The sequence below is a fragment of the Carcharodon carcharias genome, chromosome 16, assembly GCF_017639515.1.
Source record: "Carcharodon carcharias isolate sCarCar2 chromosome 16, sCarCar2.pri, whole genome shotgun sequence".
Lineage (NCBI taxonomy): Eukaryota > Metazoa > Chordata > Chondrichthyes > Lamniformes > Lamnidae > Carcharodon > Carcharodon carcharias.
The window spans coordinates 114,117,712-114,140,072 of record NC_054482.1 but is presented as its reverse complement, the minus strand read 5'-3'; the positions used below and the strand labels follow the sequence as shown (position 1 = coordinate 114,140,072).

The 22,361-nt window shown below is 42.4% G+C and overlaps 1 protein-coding gene across 5 annotated transcripts in view; it reads left to right on the top strand.

The window, feature by feature from the left end:
• ssx2ipa (synovial sarcoma, X breakpoint 2 interacting protein a) overlaps positions 1-22,361 on the top strand; it is a 68,081-nt gene that overhangs the window by 29,943 nt on the left and 15,777 nt on the right. For 4 of the 5 annotated variants that reach the window (XM_041207597.1, XM_041207593.1, XM_041207595.1 and 1 more), the window contains exons 2-4: positions 13,045-13,168; positions 17,021-17,172; positions 20,057-20,257. In XM_041207597.1, coding sequence (XP_041063531.1) covers positions 13,120-13,168; positions 17,021-17,172; positions 20,057-20,257 — 402 coding nt within the window. In that variant the 5' untranslated portion in view covers positions 13,045-13,119. The remainder of the gene's footprint in view (positions 1-13,044; positions 13,169-17,020; positions 17,173-20,056; positions 20,258-22,361) is intronic. The other variant, XM_041207596.1, reaches the window with a different exon arrangement.

The window sequence follows — 22,361 nt, the reverse complement described above, 5'->3', positions numbered from 1 at the left end:
AATTTATGACTTTTTGGGTTGATTCCCAAGTATTCAAAGAATGCAATGTCCTTCCAAATTTTTAAAGAAAATATAGTTCTTGTAGATATAATTCTAACATGTCTCCACCCTTAAGAAGTGAAACACTATTTCCAAATGCGTTTCATAGCAGTGTACAGGCAAAACATATACAATATAAAAAAAATTCAAACATGCACTGTCATTCATCCCTTATATAGCATCTATATGGTTTTCTCTGATTTTATTGATTTCCAGATAATTTTACAAATATTGCATTCTTGATAAGGCATCAGCAATGATATTATCCTTCCCAACAAAATGAGCAACCTCTTAGATGGCTGTGCTAGCAAGCGCCATCAGAACAGCCTGTCATTCTGAGTCTTAAGTTTTTCCACAGAGGCCAAGGGATTATGGTCAGTATATATTAGTGCATCTTTACAGCCATGACGTATACATCTCAATGTTTAAGAGCCAGTAACAATCCCAGGGTTTCCTTTTCTACCGTAGAGTATTTTTTTTATGCCAATTTAGTTCTTTCAGAAAAGTACCTCGCTGGCTTCTCTCTGCCCGATTTTTGTTGTCTTTCAGTAAGACCCCACGCACCCCCTCCGTCACTAGCATCGATTGCCATCTTGAAGGGTTTAGCAAAATTAAGGGCGGCTAACACCAGTTCATTAGTTAGGGTCGCTTTCAACTTCTCAAGCTGTCAAGCACTCTTGACCACAGGGCACCTTTGCCTTTTTTTGCAATAAATCAGTTAGTGGAACAGCTATTGTGCTGAAGTTGGGTACAAATTTGCATTAGAAGCTGCATATTCCTAAAAAATCTCATAATTTCCTGTTTAGTTTTAGGGACAGGGTATTCCATCAAAGTCTGTACTTTCTCTGTTCTTGGCAACATTTGTCCCTAACCTGTGATATGCCCTTGCACTTTTGTGAACTCCCTCTCGGCAAGGTTTATTCCTAGATATGGCAACTGTAATTGTTTAAATAGGGCTTCCAATTGTTTTAAATGACCTTTCTGAGTGTTACTGTAAATCAATACATCATTCAGCTAAACTACACTGTTAGGAACACTAATTCCAACTTGATTCATTAGCCTTTGGAAAGTGGCAGGATCATTTTTTAGCCAGAATGGTATTACTCTGCATTGGTATAGCCCATTTGGCGTGATAAAAGCCGATACCTCCTTAGCTTGCGACGTTAAAGGTACTTGCCAGTTTCCTTTCAATAAATCTTTTTTATTATTTGTTAATGAAAGAGTCACATGTCGGCCAGACCAGGACAGCAGATTTCCTTCCCTAAAAGACATTAGTTTCATGGTCATCATTGGGCAATTTCGGACCCTGTGGTGGGATGGTGAAATTTGAATTCAGTAAAAAGCTGAATTAAAAGCCTGATGACCATGAAACCATTGGTGATTGTCATAAAAACCCATCTGGTTCACTAATGTTCTTGAGGGAAGGAAATCTGCCGTCCTTACCTGGTCTGGCCTACTTGTGACTCTGGACCCACAGCAATGTGGTTGACTCTTAAAAGCCCTCTGACCAAGGGCAATTGGGGATAAGCAATAAATGCTGGCCCAGCCAGTGATGTCCAGATCATATGAATAAATTTTTAAAAATCTTGGTAAGGAATGTGGCGCTGTCAACCCTGTCAATACAACCTTTTAAACGAGGGATTGTGAAGGAATCTGTTTTTGTTACTGTGCATTGATTGTAAAAAGATTAATGCAATCTGGTTGACCCATCGTGTTTTGGCACTAAGCCTACGGGAGAACTCCAACTGTTTTGACTAAGTTCAATTTGGTGTTTTTCTGACATATATTGAATTCCTGCTTTCACCTGAGCTTGTTTCTCAGGACTTAAAAGGTAAGGATGTTATTTTATGGGAGAAGATTCTCCTACAGCCACGTCATGCTTAGCTAAAGCTGTAGATGGTTTATCCCTATAGACTCCTTTAAATTCTGTAAGTAACCTCACTAGATCTTCTAATTGTCCTGCCTCTAAGTATGAAAATGTGGTGTCTAACTGTCCTAATATTTCAGTGTTAGCTAACCAGATAGTTGGAGGTTCAATTTGTGAACTGTCTAAATAGCTTGCCTCTCTCTCTGACTTCTCCGCCCTCCACTGTGCATACAACCTAACATACCTGCTCCTTCTTATCCTCCTCCCTACGATAGTATTGTTTTAACATAAATATGATACAGCCAATTATTTTTCCTGTGATCTGGATGCCGATCAAACAGTTTACTTTGCCAACCGTTTGAACTACCTTTGTATGGACTACTGAACCATGCTTTCAGGGGTCCCCCTAACACCTGATCCCCTGGTTTGGGTTGTGGCTTGTTTATCTGCCCGCCCATTGCTTTAACTGTTTTATAGCCAAACTACTCATTATGTTTTGAAAAGATTTTGAAATAAAATTGGAGCCTTGGCCCGACATGCATCCCACCAGTAAACCATATCGAGTATAAAAAAGACAGTTAACTTCTCTACCATTTCTTGGCTGCAATTGTCCTTTAAAGGGATGTCCTCTGGAAATCAAGTTGTTTTATCCATAATAGTGAGTATATACTGGTGTCCTGCTTTTGTTTTTGGTAATGGTCTCTGTCTACTAACACCCTACTAAATGGTTCCTCAAACTGGTATGGGAATTAAGGGTGCCAGATTGATTGTAGGTTGAGGTTTTCCCACTATCTGGCACATAACGGCATGTTTTGCAAAACTCCTCCATGTCCTTGTTATGACCTCGTCATTAAAACTGTCAGTCCACATGCACGTGAGTTTTCCATATCCCCACATATCCGGCCATAGGAATTTCATGTGCATGTGTAATATTTAGAGTCATAGAGGGCCACAGCACAGAAAAAGGCCCTTCGGCCCATCGATTCTGCACCTGTTGGAGGCTGAGCTGCGGATGCTGCAACTCCGAATCTCAAATATTATGACAGACATCAGGAGGAAAGCTAGCTGATGCTTTATGCCAGGAGGCAGTCACACCACTTAGGGTAGAGTCTTCTGATTTGGTTGGTAGTCAGGGACAGGAGGAAGTGACTGAGTGAGGCAGGTAAGGGGACCCAGAGGGTAGGAGTGCAGTAGTGTGAGCCTCTGCAATTGTCCAATAAGTTTGAGGTTTTCTCAGCTTATTTGGATGAGAACAGGGTCTACAGGGTGGGCAAGCAAAGTGACCATGGCACCGTGGTACAGGAAGCCATTCTTGCAAGGGGAGCAAAAAGGAATGTAGTGGCAGTAGGAGCCAGTATAATGAGGGGGATTGACACCATTCTCTGTAGCAAAGAGTGAGAGTCCAGATGGCTGTGTTGCCTGCCCGGTGCAGTGGCAGAGGGAGGATCTAGTGACCGTGGTCCATGTAGGTATCAATTACATAGTCAGTATGAGGAGCCAGGCGCCAAATTAAGAAGCAGAACCTCAAAGGAAGTTATTTCTGGATTATTACCTGAGCTACTTAAATTGGCATAAGACAAATAAGATTCATTTCTCTAATGCGAGGCTCCAAGACTGGTGTGGGAGAAGTGGGTTCTAGGTCATGGGGCACTGGCACTAATATTGGGGAAAGTGGGATCTGTACCGTGGGGGCGGTCTACACCTGAACCATGCTGGGACTGATGTCCTCGCGAGCCACATAGCTTGGGGAGTAGAGAGGGCTTAAACTGAATAGTGGGGGCAAGGGATCAAATTTGGGAAGATTTAGTAAACCAAAGAGTAGAGACAAGGCAAGAGAGAAAGATATTAATGTGGGAAATGATAAACAGACTGTAACAGGAAGGAGCAAAGAGTACAATTCCAAGAGTAAATCAGCTGGTGAGGCTAGACGCTACAAAAAATAAAGGAAAAAACTGAAGGCTCTCTATTATAACACGTAGCATTCGAAACAAAACAGATGAGCTGATATGCAAATAGAAATAAATGAGTACGATCTGATAGCCATTACAGAGACGTGATTACAGGATGGTATGGATTGGGACCTGAATGTTGGAGGGTACGTGACACTTAGGAAAGACAGGAAGTTAGAAAAAGGTGGTAATAGCACATGAGAGAGGGATGACCTAAGTTTTTAGGAAGCCAGGATGTAGAAGCGGTTTGAGTTGAGATGAGAAATGATGAAGGCAAGAAGTCACTTGTGGGGGTGGTTTACAGGCCCCCCTAATTGTAACTACATTGTAGGACAGAGTATTATAAAAAATAGATAATGGAAGCTTCCCAGAAAGGGACAGCAATAATCATGGGGAATTTTAATCTACATATAGACTAGAATAATCAGATGGACAAACGTAGTGTAGATGAGTTCATAGAATGTTTTCAGGATAGTTTCTTAGAACAGCATGTTCTGGAGCCAACCAGAGAGCAGGCTATGTTAGACCTGGTATTGAGCAATGCGATAAGATTAATCGATAACCTCATTGTGAAGGCACCCCTAGGTAGCAGCGATCATAATGAGTGTATTTTGCATTCATTTTGAGGGAGAAACAAGTGCGTCCAAGACTAATATTTTAAACTTAAACAAGGGGCAATTATGAGGGCATGAAAGCAGAGCTAGCTAAAGTGAACTGGCAAATGAGGTTAAGGGGTATGTAGATAGTAGTTGAAGCAGACATTTAAAGGGATATTTCAGAACACAGAGAATATATACATTCCAATGATAGAGAGAAATTCCAAGGGTGGACCTGCAATCCATGGTTAACTTAAAAAAGATAGACAGCATCAAACTTAAAGTAAAAGCACAAAGTTGGGTGGCAGGTCAGAAGATTGGAAAGAATATAAAGAACAGCAAAGAATGACAAAAAGATTAATCAGGGAAAAATTGGAGTACAAGAGAAATCTAGCTAGTAATATAAAGATGGATAGTAAGAGTTTCTATAGATTATTAAATAAGAAAAGAGTTAAAGTGAGCATTGGTCCTTTAGAAAGTGAGTCTGGGGGATTAATAATGGGATGTAAGGAGATGGACGAATTGAATAGGCATTTTGCTTCAGTCTCCACTATAGAGGATCTAAGTAACATCCCAGAAATAGCTATAAATCAGGAAATGGGAGGGAGGAACTCGAGAAAACTACAATTACCAGGGAATTGGCATTAAGCAAATTGTTGGGACTGCAGGCTGACAAATCTCCAGGTCCAGATCACCCTAAGGTCGTGAAAGAAGTGGTTAGTGAGTTGGTTGATTATCTGGTTTTAATTCTCCAAAATTCCCTAGATTCAGGGAAGGTTCCAATAGATTGGAAAATAGCAGATGTAACTCCTTTATTCAAAAAGGGAGACAAAGCAGGAAGCTACAGGCCAGTTAGCCTAACATCTGTTATAGGGAAAATGTTAGAAGCTGTTGTTAAAGATGTCATAGTCGGGTACTTAGAAAAATTCAAGGCAATCAGGCAGAGTCAACTTGGTTTTGTGAAAGGGAAATCATGTTTAACCAATTTGTTGGAGTTCTTTTGAAGAAGTTACATGTGTTGTGGATAAAGGGGAACTGGTGGATATACTTAGATTTCCAGAAGGTGGTTGATAAAGTACCACATCAAAGGTTTTTATGGAAAATAAAAGCTCATGGTGTAGGGGGTAACTTTGGCATGGATGGAATATTGGCGAGCTAACAGGAAGCAGAGAGTTGGCATAAATAGGTCTTTTGGTTGGCAGGATGTGATGAATGGTGTGCCACAGGGATCGGTGCAGGGGCCTCAACCTTTTACAATTTAGATAAATGACTTGGATAAAGGGACCGAAGGATTGGTTCCTAAATTTGCTGACGATACAAAGATAGGTAAGAAAGTAAATTGTGAGAAGGACATAGGAAGGCTACAAAGGGGCATAGGTTAAGTGAGTGGGCAAAGATCTGGCAAATGGAGTATAATGTGGGCAAATGTGCAATTTTTCATTTTTGGCAGGAAGAATAAAAAAGCATATTATCTAAATGGTGAGAGATTGCAGAGCTCTTAGGTTCAGAGGAATCTGGATTCAAGTCTAGCGCATGAAGCAAAAGGTTAGTATGCAGGTACGGCAGATAATTAGGAAAGCAAATAGAATGTTATTATTTATTGTGAGTTAAATTGATTACAAAAGTAGGAAGATTACGCTTCAGTTGTACAGGGCATTGGTGAGACCACATCTGGAGTATTGTGTACAGTACTGGTCTCCTTACTTAAGGAAAGATCTAAATACATTAGAAGCAGTTCAGAGAAGGTTTACTTAACTTATACCAGGAATGGACGGGTTGTCTTATGAGGAAAGGTTGGACAAGTTAGGCTTGTATCCACTGGAGTTTAGAGTAAGAGTCAACTTAATTGAAACTTTTAAGACCCTGAGGGGTCTTGACAGGGTGCATGTGGAGAGGATGTTTCCTCTTGTGGGAGCATCTTGAATTAGAGGTTGCCCATTTAAGACAGATGAGAAATTTTTTGAGTCTTTGGAGCCCTCTTCCTCAAAAGTGGAAGCAGAGTCTTTGATTATTTTTAAGGCAGAGCTAGATAGATTCTTGATTAACAAGGGGGTAAAAGGTTATCAGGATAAGGCAGGTTGAGGTTACAATCAGATCAGCCATGATCTTATTGAATGGTGGAGCAGGCTTGAGGGGCTGAATGGCTTACTCCTAACTTTTATGTTTGTATGTACTGCTTCATAACCCACAGAAACCTCTTCTGTAGGTGATGTGTAAACCTCGTGCTGTATCTGTAAGCCTATTCTATCGGAGCAATGTCCAGAGTTCTTTTGTGTGTTTCATTTGCTTAGCTATCTTCTCAACTAAATTAAGAATGTCCCTACATCCGTTTCCTCAAACTTTGGAGGAACTTGTGCTAATTTAAACATCTCCCCACTGGGCTTTGTGTTGGGGGTGGTTTATTCATCAGAACTTTCCCCAGCATCTAAGGCCTTTTTAAAATTGCAACCTTTTAAGCTGGCATTGCCTTTTTCGTTTCTTCTCTCTTTTTTCCCTTGCTAACTTCGCTGTCTGGAGGTCAAGTTCAAGTCTTTTCATTTCTTTCTTTTCCTAATTCAAGTTTTCTCTTTTTTTCTCATTCAAGGCAAGGCCAAAATGAGATCAGCCATGATCGTATTGAATGGCGGGGCTGAATTGCCTACTCCTGCTCCTAGTTCTTATGTTCTGTGCTCTAGCCATTCTATGCTGACACTACATTGGAAGGCACAGTAAATTGTGCAAATGGGAGGAATTTACAAGGGGAGATAGACCAACTGGCTAAGTTGACAAAGCTATGGATGATTGAGCTTAATGTGGGGAAGATTGGGGATATCATCCATTTTGGATCTGAGAGATAAATGGTAATATTTTCTTTCTCTGAGAGATCAGGAATTGTGGAGGAGCAAAAGGTTTTGGGTTTCCTTGTACAGACATCACTAAAACCTAGTGTGAGCTGAAGGGAAGAATTGGAGAATAGTGTAAGCATTAATTAAGGGGCGATGATTGAGAATGGGAATTGTCACTGTGGGCCAGGAATTGAAAATGAGTCTGAAAACCGAGCCAATATGAACAGGCATGAGGAAAGCAAGAAAGAAAGAAAATATTTTTACTTTGTTGCTATATATATGTCTGAATATAAACACAATCCTATTAACAATATATAGCCACAAAGGTCTGCAATTTCTCCAAGAAAAAGATGAAAATCCCAGTAATGTTGTCATTTTTTATTTAGAAAAAGTTGGCTAAGCACTTTTAACTTTACTGGTTGGTGTGCTGTAAACGATTATCCTGCAGTATTTTCTGTGGTAGAATGCCTCCTGTATGGTGGAAGAGAACTTGAGCTTTTCAATGCACATTAAGGACCGCTTTTCTAGTATTGGCTGTTACTGTAAGAGTCTGGCTTCTTTAATTTGTTCTTGCGATGTGAGTGTCGCTGGTAAGGCCAGCATTTATTGTTGATTTCTTGTTGCCCTTGAGAAGGTGGTGGCGAGTTGGCTTCTCGAATTGCTGCACTGCGTGGTGTAGGTGTGCCCATGTACTATTAGTGAGTTCCAGGATTGACCCAGCAACAGTAAAAGAACGGCAATCCAGTTCCAAATCAGGATTGTAAGTGACGCAGATGGGAACTTCTTTTTATTCATTCATGGGATGTGGGCTTCACTGGCTAGGCCAGCATTTATTGACTAGCCCTAATTGTCCTTGAGAAGGTGGTGGTGAGCTGTCTTCTTGAACCGCTGCAGTCTTATAGGTGGTGATGTGCCTGTGAGTTTGTTCTCGTTTTTCTAGGTGGTGCTGTCAAAGGAGGCTTGGTGAATGTTTGTTGCAACAAAAACTTGTATTTATATGGTACCTTACAGGTGCATTGTCAGCAAATTTTGACACCAAGCCGCATTGGTAAAGTTAGGGCAGATGGCCAAAAGCTTGTCAAACAGGTAGATTTTAAGTAGCATCTTAAAGATTGGTAGAGAGTCAAAAGCTTAGGGAGGGAATTAGAGTTTGGGGCTTGGTAGCTGAAGGCACAAGCACCAAAGATGGAGCCATTAAAATCAGTAATGTGCAAAAAGCCAGAATTAGAGCACAGATATCTTGGGGTTGTGTGGCTGGTGGGTGTTAGAGATAGGGAGAGGCATGACCATAGTGGGATTTGAAAACTAGGATGAGAATTTTAAAAATCAAATTATTGTTTGACTGGTAGCCTAGGGACATAAGTGAACACAGGGGTAAGGGGCTGGGGGTGCTGGTGTTGAAGACTTGGTGAGATTAAGGACAGGCAGCAGAGTTCTGCATGACCTCAAGTTAGGATTATGTCCATAGTCTCTTCAACTCTGCTAGGAATCTGACCCTTGGATTAAAATCTAGTGGGCCCTTTGTCCTTGCAAATCACACCTCCTTTTCTAATGTCCTTTTGTTTTTCCAAGTCCTTGGACGTGTTATCAGATGAACCAAATTAGCACATGACATGCTATGTGAATGTGGTGCATTATCCTGGTTTGTTCTCCTTGACCTTTGCCACAGTTGACTGCACCATCCTCCTAGTAACACCTCTCCTCTATTTCAGAGCCCAATGAGATTGTCTTTACTTGGTTTTCTTTTTTTTTACAGGAAGTGGGTGTCATTGGCTAGGCTAGCATTTATTGCCCTTGAAAGGGCGGTGGTGAGCCATCAGCAGCAGCAGAATTGTATTTGACCACAGTCTGTAACCTCACTATCAACATCCTGGGGTTTACCATTGACCAGAAACTGAACTGGACTAGCCATATAAATACTGTGGCTACAAGAGCAGGTCAGAGGCTAGGAATCTTGCAGTGAGTAACTCTCACCTCCTGACTCCTCAAAGCCTGTCCACCATCTACAAGGCACAAGTCAGGAGTGTGATACAAAGAAGATCACATTGAGCAGCTTAGGTAGGCAGCCAGTTTTCACCAGCAGTTTAGATGTGTGTGGAGCAGGTCAATATGATTGTCTAATGTGCAGGTGAAGAGTTATCATGCTTCCCTCTTTCATGTACTAGTTTGCTTCTCATTTTAAGCCTACAACACTGACTAACAGCAATGCAAAAAGAGGGACAAATGTGTAAGCCTCTTCCTTGTCTGTATAAACTGTCGTCAGGATATCCTAAAAGGCAAATACCATAAGTTTGTTTTCAATACCTTGTTTAAAAAATCCTGGTACAGTGTATGTACCATAGCTCTGAGTAAAATATGTGACCATGTCTTGCTTTTTTAGGCAAAGATCAAGGTACATGTTGTGGCTTTTAACAGGAAGAAAATTGAATTGTGGTGTTAAATCCTGTTAAACATTCATCATTAATTTCATTATTGCCATTAGGTTCTGTCTTTACTTTGAATAATATTTATTTGGTCATAATTTCCTTGATTTCAAACTCAAATGAGTTGCAGTAAAGTGGAACACTGAATTTTGCAGAGATTTGTTCAACAGTTCTTGGCCAAATTAAACAGTTTCTTTGTCCTCAAATAGCCTGTTTATTTTTTAATTCTGACGTACTAAAATTAATATTTGTTTGGTAGCACAGAACTTAAGTGTTGCCGAAAAAGGAACATGTCTAATCTTGCACTCACCAGGACACTTGCAAGAATACCAATCTAAGGGGGAAAACGACAAATTATACCAGTGGTGGGCAACCTACAGGCTGCATCAGGGTTCTGAGTGCAGCCTGCGAGATATTTGTTGACCGTTGCCAGATTCCACTGGTTTTGGTCCACATAGTTTTTTTCCTACTGCTATTATTAAGTGATACGCATGTAAAGTAAGGGCACGTGAAGTGAGTTGCATGGTGATTGCATGCCGCATTGACTGAGAGCCGTATGCTCCCTTTGTATCATGGTTAGTGCACATGCCTGATTTCAGTCTTGTGGTCTAGAGATGGAGGGTCACTCATGTGGCTCACTCACTAGCTTGTGGTTGCCCATCACTGATTTTATACTGTATGTGAAGAGGGTGCTGATTGGTTGGCAAGTGGCGTTGCCATGGAGAATGCACTGCTGATGGTGACTGACAGTTAAGTGCCAAGCTTTGTTTGAAATTTAAACCAGGCAGCTTGACCCTGACTGGTCAAGGCATTGCCATGAGGAATGAGTCAGCGAATGGCTATACTTAAACTTGTTTAGCTGAAACAGGCACAATGTCTGTACATGTTCTTTCTGTTTGCAAAGGACAGGGCCCTGTGTATTAATATATGTAGCTTCCAGTACATGCAAATGCACCACTTTGTGAACCCGATTAGCCTAAATTGGTTGTTGATGTAATTCTTAGCCTATTGAGGATTATTTAGCAAATGTTGTCCAATTGTGGAATCACATCTAATGTTGGACACCGTTTTGAGTTTTGCAAGCACAGGCTGGCTGGGTAGGTTTTGTACCTTGCCTGTTGCGAACAGCAGCAGGGACACTGATACAGTCCGCCAGTTTTTGGGGCATAAAGCCTGCCTGGCATCACTGGCACTGAAATTCATATACCACATAACTCATTTGTATGGTAGGTAGAATGTCTTTTTGGCTTGACAGCAGCATCCTGTTAGTGGTGAATACAACTCGTGTTGCTGCTGCATAGTAGCAGCGTGAAACAGCTAGCTTCGCCTATTGCTCAAATTTGAGATACCCTGGAAGGGATTGTCAGACAGAAAATTGCACCTGCTTCAGTTAAACAAAGTAAGTGAAGGCCATTCGCTGAATCATTCCACAAGACAATGCCTTGGCCAGTTAGGGTCAAACCGCCTGGTTTAAATTTCAAACAATGCTTGTCAGTCACCATCAGTGGTACGTTCTTCATGGCAACGCCATTTGCCAACCAATCAGCACTCTCTTCACATACAGTATAAATTGTTGTTTTCTCCGTGGTATTCTTGAGTGTCCTGTTGAGTGGAAGACAGATCTTAGACATGTCTCTTTTTTTCAGCAATACTAAAATCAATATAGTGTTTTATTTGTATCCTTCAGAAAATGGTAGTAATGGAGTGGTTCCTGCTTTTACCTGACAATTGTTTACATCAGCAACCTCCTTGTTTCCATGTCAAAAAGGAACCTGAAGCTGAATATTCATGAGCTAGCTGGGCTTACTGGTTGTACATAACAGGGCTGCTTTGTATTCCATTTTCAGGTTGGATGAAAGCCATCCATCTGAGATGTCCAGTAATGCCTTGAAGCAAGGGTGGAGTGGAATCTCTTGTGTTCAGTCCCTCCAGGGCCTTCTCTTTCCTTTCTGTTTCTGTATCCTCTTACAACTCTCCGAGCATTCTGTGCTCCTCCAACTCTGGCTTGCGCATCCATAATTCTGTTTGCTCTAGTGTCTTTTTTTTTGTTTAATCATACCTCTGAAGTGCCTTGTGACATTTTTATTCCATTGAAGGTGTTATATACATATGAGCTGTTCAAAAGATATCGCTTTTCCATATAGGAAAACTACAGGATATCCTACCCTCTGGCTCTTTGTGATTTTGGGTTGGATTTTACAGGGTGCTGCCGTCTCAGCCCCCAGAGTCCTCCCACGATCCTGAGGCCAGCAGCAAATTACTGCCGGCAGCCACGTTAACTCCTTTAAGGCGAGACTTCTGCTTGCTTGAGGAACTCCTACCTTAGAGAGCTTCAGCTAATCTATTTGACTGGCAGCCCTGGTTCCAGTGGCATCAGCTGGGAGCAGTGGCTACTCCTGGTACTACAGGCAGTCCAGTTAAGCCTGGGGTTAGGGGTCTTGGTGGGAGGAAGTTGGGGTGCAGTGGGGGCAGTGTGCAAGAGGCCAGGGGGAGTGTTAAAATGGGGTGGGGGACAGGGAAGATGACCTTTTGGGAGGGGGATGCCTCCATTGGGCCCAGGGAGCCCACAAAGGGTGTACACTCTTGCCTGACACTAGCTCTTACAGATAAATTGCCGTGTTCCCCTCATGGTGTGCGTCTCCCTCTGCCATAGGTTAAATGCTGGTAGTGACAAGATGAGACACTTCAATGGCCATTAATTGGCCACCTAAGGACCTCAACAGGTCCAAGTGCAGGCAGGCTGCCTGCCTCCTGTCAAGTTTCAGAGAGGTTGGGGTGACAGGCAGTGGGAAGATTACCTACTGTATTTTACCTACCCTCCTACTGCTTTCAAACCTGTTGGTGGGGCAGCGTAAAATCCAGCCCTTTGTTATTTCAGTGAGCTGTTTTAACTTGGTCAGTTTTCACTGAGTAGCCGGAAGTCTGGGAACTAAGGATGTGGCCTGGATGAAGGCCTTGTACAACAGCACCTGACAAAGTGTTCATAATTCCCAAGGGCTTATCTTACTGCAACACAACAGTTCCTTTCCACCCCCACCCCAAATCAACGAAACTGGTGAAAATTACAAATCCTAATTTTCTGTGACTAAAGAATGAAGATAACACCCATCTTTTTATCCTGCCACTTCCAAAAGGGAAAAAAATGCCTAAGATGTATGAAACGTTATGCAAACCCCTCAGAAGCAAAAGTGTCATGACTGCTGTATTTATTTGACCATTGTTTCCCCCTTCAATAAAATAAATAAATGTTTCTAAGTCTATAAGTTTAATCTTGGTAATGACATTGCATTGCTGACGTAATTTGAAAAAAAACATTAATTTTTAGATGTTGTTTTCTATTTTTAGGTGTTGCCTGCATTGTGATATTTAAATCGGTGCTCAAGTGGTTGTGCAGTTAATCAGGCTGCTTGCTTGCTTGCTATGGGAGATTGGAGAGCTATAACCATGCCAGAACAAGAGTCATCACCAGGTATGTGTGCATTACTTTTAACAGTGTTTAAATTGGTTACCAGAATAGCACAAAGCAATAATGTTGTGTGGTTTGACTATTTTCAGTGCCAGTATACTTTTGATATTTTAAAATTAAGGATGGATGTGCCTTTTTTTTCCCCTGTGCTTATGTACTTCTAGTGAATCATTGCTGTTAATAGCCATTTCACAATGTGGAAACACAGCTAAATCTATCTGTGCTGTATTGGGTCTATTAATCCACCTATTATCATCTTTCATAATTTCATCAATCAAAATGTTCAGTTAATGAATTGAATGTAAACTTGAAGACAGTAGGGTTAATTGAACAGTTTTCAGGTACCCGCTTCTTCCCCCACCATGGGAGAATGGTATTGTGATAAACTGCACTGGTTCCTGTTTCAATGTCCACTTCCCTGTGATGAAGTCAACTGAAATTGCTGTGATGAATTTGGTATGTGGAATGTGTATTGCGCGCTGCATTCTATAGAGAAGAGAAGCCTAATCAATTACTTCACCATAGAGAAGACTATTCCTAATACAACTTCAGGTGGGGTGAGTCAGTACCAAAGCTAGCATTAAGTATCAAATCTATTGGCAACTTGCCTGTTGCAGAATTCCAAGTGAGCCAGTTTTTTAAATTCATTCACGGGATGTGGGTTTCGATGGCTGGGCCAGCATTTATTGCCTATCCCTAATTACCCTTGAAAAGGTGGTGAGCTCTCTTCGTGAACCGCAGTAGTCCATGTGAAGTAGGTACACCCACAGTGCTATTAGGAAGGGAGTTCCAGGATCTTGACCCAGCGACAGTGAAGGAGCAGTGATATATTTCCAAGTCAGGATGGTAAGTGGCTTTGAGGGGAACTTCCAGATGGTGGTGTCCCCATGCATCTGCTGCCCTTGATCTTCTAGATGGTAGCAGTCATGGGTTTGGAAGAGGCTGTCTTAAGGAGCCTCGATGAGTTCTTGCTGTGCATCTTGCTGCCACTGTGGAGGTGGAGGGAGTGAATGTGGGTAGGGTGCCGAAGAAGCGGGCTGCTTTTCCTAGATGGTGCCGAGCTTCTGGAGTGTTGATGGAGGTGCACTCGTTCAGGCAAGTGTAGACTATTCCATCACTCTCCTGAATTGTGCCCTGTAGATGGTGGACAGGCTTTGGGGAGTCAGGAGGTGAGTTACTCAGTGCAGGATTCCTAGCCTGTGACTTATATAGCTAGTCCAGTTCTATTTCTGGTCAATGATTGCCCCCCTAACACAAGGTTGCTGATAATAGGGGATTCAGCAATGGTAATGCCATTGAATGTCAAGTGAAATGGTTGTTTTCTCTTGTGTTGGAGATGGTCATTTCCTGGCACTTGTGTGATGTGAATGTTACTTGCCACTTGTCAGCCCAAGCCTGCATATTGTCCAGGTCTTGCTGCATTTTGACATGGACTGCTTCAGTACCTGAGGAGTCATGAATGGTGCTGAAATTTGTGCAATTATCAAAGAATATCCCCACTTCTGACCTTATGGAAGGAAGGCCATTGATGAAGCAACTGAAGATGTTTGGGCTGAGGTCCCTACCCTGACAAATTCCTGCAGTGATGTCCTGGAGCTGAGATGATTGACCTCCAAACAACCACAACCCTCTTCCTTTGCGCTAGGTATCACCCCAACAAGCAGAGAATTTCCTCCCAATTCCCATTGACTCTAGTTTTGCTAGGGCTCCTTTAATGCCGCACTCGGTCAAAAGCTGCCATTATGTCAAGAGCAGTCACATTTGCCTCACCTCGGGGGTTCGGTTCTTTTGTCCATGCTTGTAGGCTGTAATGAGGTCAGGAGCTGAGTGTCTGAGCAGATTATTGCTAAGCAAGTGCCATGTGATAGCACTGTTGATGATGATGATGATCCCTTCCATCATTTTATTGATGATCAAGAGTAGACTGATGGGATGGTAATTGGCCAGGTTGGATTTGTCCTGCTTTTTGTGTACAGGACATACCTGGGGCAATTTTCGATATTGCTGGGTAGATGCCAGTGTTGTAGCTGCATTGGAACTGCTTGGCTAGGGGCGTGGCTAGTTCTGGAACACAAGTCTTCAGTACTATTGCCGGAATATATTGCACCTTATTTGCTGGAGGCTCTGTTGCACCTTTTTTATGCTGGGAACTCTACACAAGTATATGCAGGTATGCTTGCAAATTTTAGGAAAGACTCTCCTCTCATGAATGCAGCTTATAGTCTGTCTTCCTTGCCACATTCCTTAATACTTTCTCACTTCAGAAACTAGTCCAGTATTTCTTGAGCCTGCTTAAATTAAACTCTTCAGTGTAATTCTATGATGAGATTCATGAAACAAGTTATTACTTTGAGTTTTTAAAGTTAAATTTGATTTTGAGTGGTTTCATAAAATGTCATTAAGCTTTTTTTCCTTCATTTTAATATTAACAATGCTTTTATAGGGGCATGTAGTTGATGTGTTTTTTAAGATGAACAAGCTTCATTTTTCATGAAGTAATTATAAGTAAACAAATACCTGTCAAAATTCCTAGTTTGATCAAAAGCTTAAAACGACCTTTAGTGAAGGCCTTAGAGAAGGTGCAGGAAAGGGTTATGAGAGTGGTTCCAGAGATGAGTGGCCTCACTTGTGAGAATAGATTGAAGAAGAGAAGGTATAGAGGAGATTTGGTAGAGGTATTCAAAATCATGAAGAATCTAGACAGAGTAGATAGAGAATGAACTGTTCGCATTGGTAAAGTGTTTTTTAAAAAAAAACAGTTCACAGGTTTAAAGTCATTGGCAGACAAAATGAAGGCGACTTGAAGAAAAAACTTATTTACGCAACAAGCGGTTATGATCTAAAATGCACCACTTGGAGCCAGATTCAGTTGTGGTTTTCAAAAGGGAATTGGATAAGCACCTGAAGGAAGTTTGCAGAACTATGGGGAAATGGTGTAAATGGCTCTTGCAGAGAGCTGTACAGACAGTACTGGCTGAAGGTTATAGCACAGAGAAAAGTCATTGGTGATCCTATAAAATAAGAGTAGCGCATTCTGTACAGCCTGACTGTAAAGAAATCAATTTTTAAAAAGTTACTTCTGTTCTTAAAACATTGTTTTAAACTGAACTTTATTTGTAGTTTAATATATATTTTGTGAACATCATGCCTCTTGTCCGGGTTTGAACTTGGTTCTGATCTAACAGATTCGCTCACATGCTGCCTGTGCTATTTCCCTGGCTCGTCCACTGAACATGACTGATGCAGCCTTTTGAGAGACAGGGACCAGGAAGGCTTTGGCATCAAAACTTGAGGCTGTTGTTCCACGTGCTCAAACCATAGATGCAACGTGCAAGTAGTGCAAACCCTACATCTGGCATTTTTCCTGGGCTGCTTGCAGCAGGACTCAGGAGATTAACCTTTAATTCCTGGAGACTCCATGATAAACCTGGGAGAGTTTGCAACCCATATGCTTATAGATCTTTCATTGGTGCTGAAAGTTTTAGTTATGAAGTAGTTCGTGTGATGTTCCTCATGCAGTTCTTTCCCATATTTTTCAATATGCAAAACCCACCCTGTAAGTGATAGATATCTGCCTTTTTGAATAGAACAGCCATACATCTTGGCTCAGAGTACTTAGCATTGGATGCACACTTTTGGAAGTAATGTGATTATAAATATTCAAACTGCCATTTTCTATTTGCAGCATCTTTGATAGTTAATTCCTAAAAGAATTCTAATGTTTCATAAGCTGACTTAAAACGAAGGGTATTTTTAAATGGTATTAATTAGTTTCAAAATGAGTCACTTTTTATAAGTCTGTCTGTTAGATGCTGTACAGAATTGGCTCATCTAATTTTCTGTTTTTTCTGACAGACAGCAAAGAAATTATTTATCGTTACGCATCCAGATCACGAATGTCTCCCCACAACAGCTTCATCGAGGCACTGCCTTTATTTACCAGTCATAATTTAAGTTTCTTTTGTACAAAGGAGAATGTAGATCAATGCATAGCATACCTCAATCAGGCAAGTTTTTTTAAAATAAAAGATCACATTTGATTTTGTGATGTGTATTTCCATTAAATGATTCCATGGGTCAAATGTTGATTCTCTTGTCTTTTGAGTGTAATCACAATCATTTTCAGCCCTGTAGCAGTTTTTCACCTCTACAGAATTTGCAAATATTTAAAAATTTGCTTTGCCTTTTTCTCTTTCCTTAATGGAGAAAGATTCATCTTACTAGGGATGGCAGCAAATAATTCATCCTCAATCATATCTTAATGCTAGTGTACATCCTAACAAAAATTGTAATGTAAATCAAAACTGAATTGGCATTCCAAGTAAAGGATGTGTTGTTGCCAACAGTATGAAAAAAATTTCATTAATGGGACTGACTGCCTCACTAAGCAGCATATAAAAAGTACTTAACCAGCCATTTCAAATACTTGTATTCTGTGGTGTCACGTTCAAGAACACTCGCAAAGTAGAGACCTAACTGACTCAAGGTTTTTATGTTTTTACCCTAATTTTCTTTAAATTCATGCAAACGGTGTAAGCATTGCTGGAAACACCAACGTTGCCCATCCTTAATTGCCCTTGAGGTGGTGGTGACCTCCCTTTCTTGAATATAACTATTATAGCCGGCTGGCTGCTCAGGTGTTGGCTTGATGGCAGCGCACGTGCAGTCTATTATACCTTGAGCACATGAAAAACTAGTAGTGGCTGTGAATTCCATTACCCTAGCTGTCCATGTCTATCAGAATTCCTCCGCCCTCTTGTATAGTGTACTTGTCACCTCTTTGATACAAAGGTGAGTGGCTGCTTGTTGCTATCACCAGTAGAACCTTGGAAAGGATCAGCCCCACACAAGATGAGCTGCAGTAACCTTCAATACACTGGGATAGGGGGGCCCACAATATCCCTGTGGATGAAGGTCACTCTGCATTACGGTGCATAGTTTTATGATGGTTTCCTTCAGGCACTGTCTCTCTGACATTTGTCGGTGCGTCATCCTGGTCCTATAAACTCTTGGATGCACCAGAGGTCTGCATCTGCCTCTGCTTTGTTGCCTGGCCTCTGTCATTGTGCTCCTTCCTGTTGTTGCTGCTGGACTATCTGCACTGGTCCTTGTGCAGCACTGATCCCCTCCAGCGATTTGAGGATGAAGGAGTACAGGACGAATGATTCCCATTGTGCAACACCCTCTTTCTTTCTTTCAAGGCAGCCTTAGAAGTGTCCTCCCCTTAGGACTCAGATATGTAATGCCACTTTAATGGTTGGCCCCTCTGTCCCAAGGCTATGCACTACCCCTTTTACATTTTAGGCTCAGACTCCACCCCTTAGTGTCAGATTATCAAAGTTGAACACACAACTTCTCCAGATCGTGCAGATTCCTGTGGCTCATTCTTCTGCATGTCAAAAAAGCTCAGTGAGTCAGGTAAGACACATTTAAGTTGCCAGTGTTCAATGGGTGGGGTATTGAAGGCACAGAAGACTCCTCAGTTTTGTAAATGCAGGAGGCTGCATTAAATCCTGGCAAATTGCATGCAGGTAGTTGATTTTTGAAAATTTGAGGTTCCCACCAATAACGGGCGAGTTTCCTGCTTGCTTCCCTCCTGCCACTGGCATAATCAGGTTGCTTTCCCACCAAGGGTTCTGACGTGTGGCTTCCTGCCGACCATCTTCTCCAGGAGGCTCCACAATATCCAGCCCATTATCACCTGAGACATCAATTGATATTGGCCTAACTCTCATCTTGTGTCTATTTGAAGAGAGAATATCTAGTGATATTTTTCACTTTTTTAATGGAAGCCTGTGCCAGAGAATTTCTTGGAGGTTTGAGAACTCATTTTAACACACCACCTGTCTATGTGAAAAGTGAAATCTCAACAGTTATCTCTCATTTGAGGAGGAATAAGTAGTTTTTTTTTTCAGTTGCTTTTCTCAAAAGCTTTATTACTACAGGTTATCCTGCAACATGCTTCTACTTTTGAAGCTGCTGGAGTTAAGAATTTAGTATAGGTTGGTGCATTATGTAGTCTTTGGAATATCATGAAGTGACTGAATTGTGCATTTTCTATTTAACTTGACCTGCAATGTTTCTTTTCTGGTGTAGAGATACATAGGCTGGATTTTGCACTTCCCTGTTGGTGGGAAGGCAGTGGGGGAAGGAAAATCCAGCGGATGGCCCTCTTGCTGCCGACCTCCCTTCCACTGATTTGCCTGAAATTTTATGGGAAGGCGCTGGATGGCCCACCACTTGCATTTGGGCCTATTGAGGCCCTTAAGTAGTCAATTAATGGCCACTGAAGTGCCTCATCTACTTCCACTGGTGTTTTACCCACAGCAGGAGGAGGCCCACATGATTCTGCAAGCCTGGCAGCTTTAACTACGTGGGCTGGTGCCAGGCAAGGGGTCTGGTGGGACCTCGTTTAAGGGGGCTCCCTCAACCCATCGGAGGCACCCCCACTTTTTTTTTTCCTCAAGCCATCTTTTTATCCCCCCTTCCTCCTCCCTCTTAACCATCCACCCGGCCTCTTGAACCTGCCCCCACTCACCCACTTCACTGCGAGCCAAAACCTTGGACTTACCTGTCAGTCTGGCCTCCTCATGTGGCACTGCTGGGACGATGGAGTTGCCAACCAGTTAGGTTCCTCTAAGATGGGACTTCCTCCCAAAAAAGGAGCGGAAGTATTGCCTTCAAGCAAGTAATGCTGCTCCTGGCATTAAATCACAGGCAGCCGCTGGGCTTGTGGGTGGGTTCTCTCCCCTCAACCCCAACCACCTACACTTTTAAGCCAGGAGGCTGGGGACCATGACATCCTGTAAAATACAGCCCATAGTCTTAATGTATTGTTTTTCATAAATTTACTGTGTTTATAGTTTTCTTAACACATTTTCAATATGTTAGGAGCTCACTACATTGGGTTTTCCATCATTTTACACTGAAGAGGCACAGAAAGAACTGAACCTGGAGGCCATTTTAAATTGCATGTATGATCTGCTACAACTTCATCGCAAAGGCCTTCGTGCTTTAGAAGATATGGAAACGCAAAATCTGAAATCTAGTAGTGATATGGACCATTTGTACCACAGCCAAGTTAAACTAAAGGTAAAGAGCAAAAGACACAGGTAACCCATCTTGACCTTTGTTTTGATGTTGCTAGTCATTTTATTGCAGGTGGCAGAAAAATGACTTAAGCTGAAATGCTTACTTGAGTGTGCTCCTTGTTGAACAAACTTTGAGTATCCGCCCATATGTGGGTCCCACTGTGCCTTTTTTAATTTGGGCACACTTTTCTATGATGGCTGACACTCCCCACCCAGCTCTATCAGAGCTCTCTTTCTCTCTCTCGATGACTCCTCAGACACTCCCTGTACCCTTCTACTATTATTCTTTCATGGAACTTTGGTGTTGCTGGCTATGCCAGCCTTCATTTCCATCCTTCATTGCCCTTGAGAAGGTGGTGGTGAGCTGCTGCCTTGAGTCACTGCAGGCCATCTGGTGTAGGTGCACCCACCCTGCTGTCAGGTAGGGAGTTCCCAGGATTTTGATCCAGTGGCAGTGAAAGAATGGTGATATATTTCCAAGTCAGGATGGTGTGTGGCTTGGAGAGGAACTTGCAGGTGGTGGTGTTCCCATGCACCTGCTGCCCTTATTTTTCTAGTTGGTAGAGGTCATGAGTTTGGAAGATGCTGTTGAAGGAGCCTTGGTGAATTGCAGTACATCTTGTAGATGGCACCTACTGCTGCTAATGCATCAGTGATAGGGAAAGTGAATGTTTAAGGTGGTGGATGGGGTGCTAATCAAAAAGGGTGCTTTTTCCTCTAGTATCGAGCTTCTTGAGTGTTGTTGGAGCTGCATTCATCCAGACAAGTGGAGAGTATTCCATCACACTCCTGACATGTGTCTTGTGGATGGTGGTTAGGCTTTGGGGAATCAGGAGATGGGGTTACCCATCATACTATTCCTAGCCTCTGACCTGCTCTTGTAGCCACAGTATTTATATGGCTAGTCCAGTTCAGTTTCTAGTCAATGGTAGCCCCCAGGATGTTGATAGTGGGGGATTCAGTGATGGTAATGTCAATCAAGGGTCAATGGTTAGATTCTCTTGTTGGAGATGGTCATTGCCTGGCGCTTGTGTGGTGCCAGTGTTACTTGTCACTTGTCAGCACAAGCCTGGATATTGTCCAGGTCTTGCTGCATTTGGACATGGACTGCTTCAGTATCTGAGGAGTTGCGAATGGTGCTGAACATCGTGCAATCATCAGCGAACATCCCCACTTCTGACCTTATGATAGGAGGAAAGTCATTGAAGCAGCTGAAGATGGTTGGGCCGAGGACACTACCCTGAGGAACTCCTGCAGTGATGTCCTGGAGCTGAGATGATTGACCTCCAACAACCACAACCATCTTCCTTTGTGCTTGGTATGACTCCAACCAGTGTAGAGATTTCCTCCTGATTCTCATTGATTCCACTATTGCCAGGGCTCCTTGATGCCACACTAGGTCAAATGCGGCCTTGATGTCAAGGGTTGTCACTCCTACCTCGCCTCGGGAGTTCAGCTTTTTTGTCCACGTTTGAACCAAGACTGTAATGAGGTTTGGAATTGAGTGGCCCTGGCAGATCCCAAACTGAGTGTCAGTGAGCAGGTTATTGGTAAGCAAGTGCCACTTGATAGCAGTGTCGATGACCTCTTCCATTACTTGACTGATGGGGCAGTAATTGGCCGGATTGGATTTGTCCTGCCTTTTGTGTACAGGACAAACCTGACCAATTTTCCACATAGCCAGGTAGATACCAGTGTTGTAGCTGTATTGGAACAGCTTGGCTAGGGGCGCAGCAAGTTCTGGAGCAAAAGTCTTCAGCACTATTGTTGGAATATTGTCAGGGCCCAGTGCCCTCAGCCTTTTCCTGATATCACGTGGAGTGAATCGAATTGTCTGAAGACCAGCATCTGTGAAGTTGGGGAGCTCTGGAGGAGGCTGAGATTAATCGTTCGCTTGGTACTTCTGGTTGAAGATTGTTGCAAATTATTCAGCCTTATCTTTTGCACTGATGTGCTGGGCATCCCCATCACTGAGGATGGGGATATTTGCGGAGCCTCTTCCTTCAGTGAGTTGCTTAATTGTCCTCCACCGTTCGAGACTGGATGTGGCAGGACTGCAGAGCTCAGACCTGATCCATTGGTTGTGGGATTCCTTAGCCCTGTCT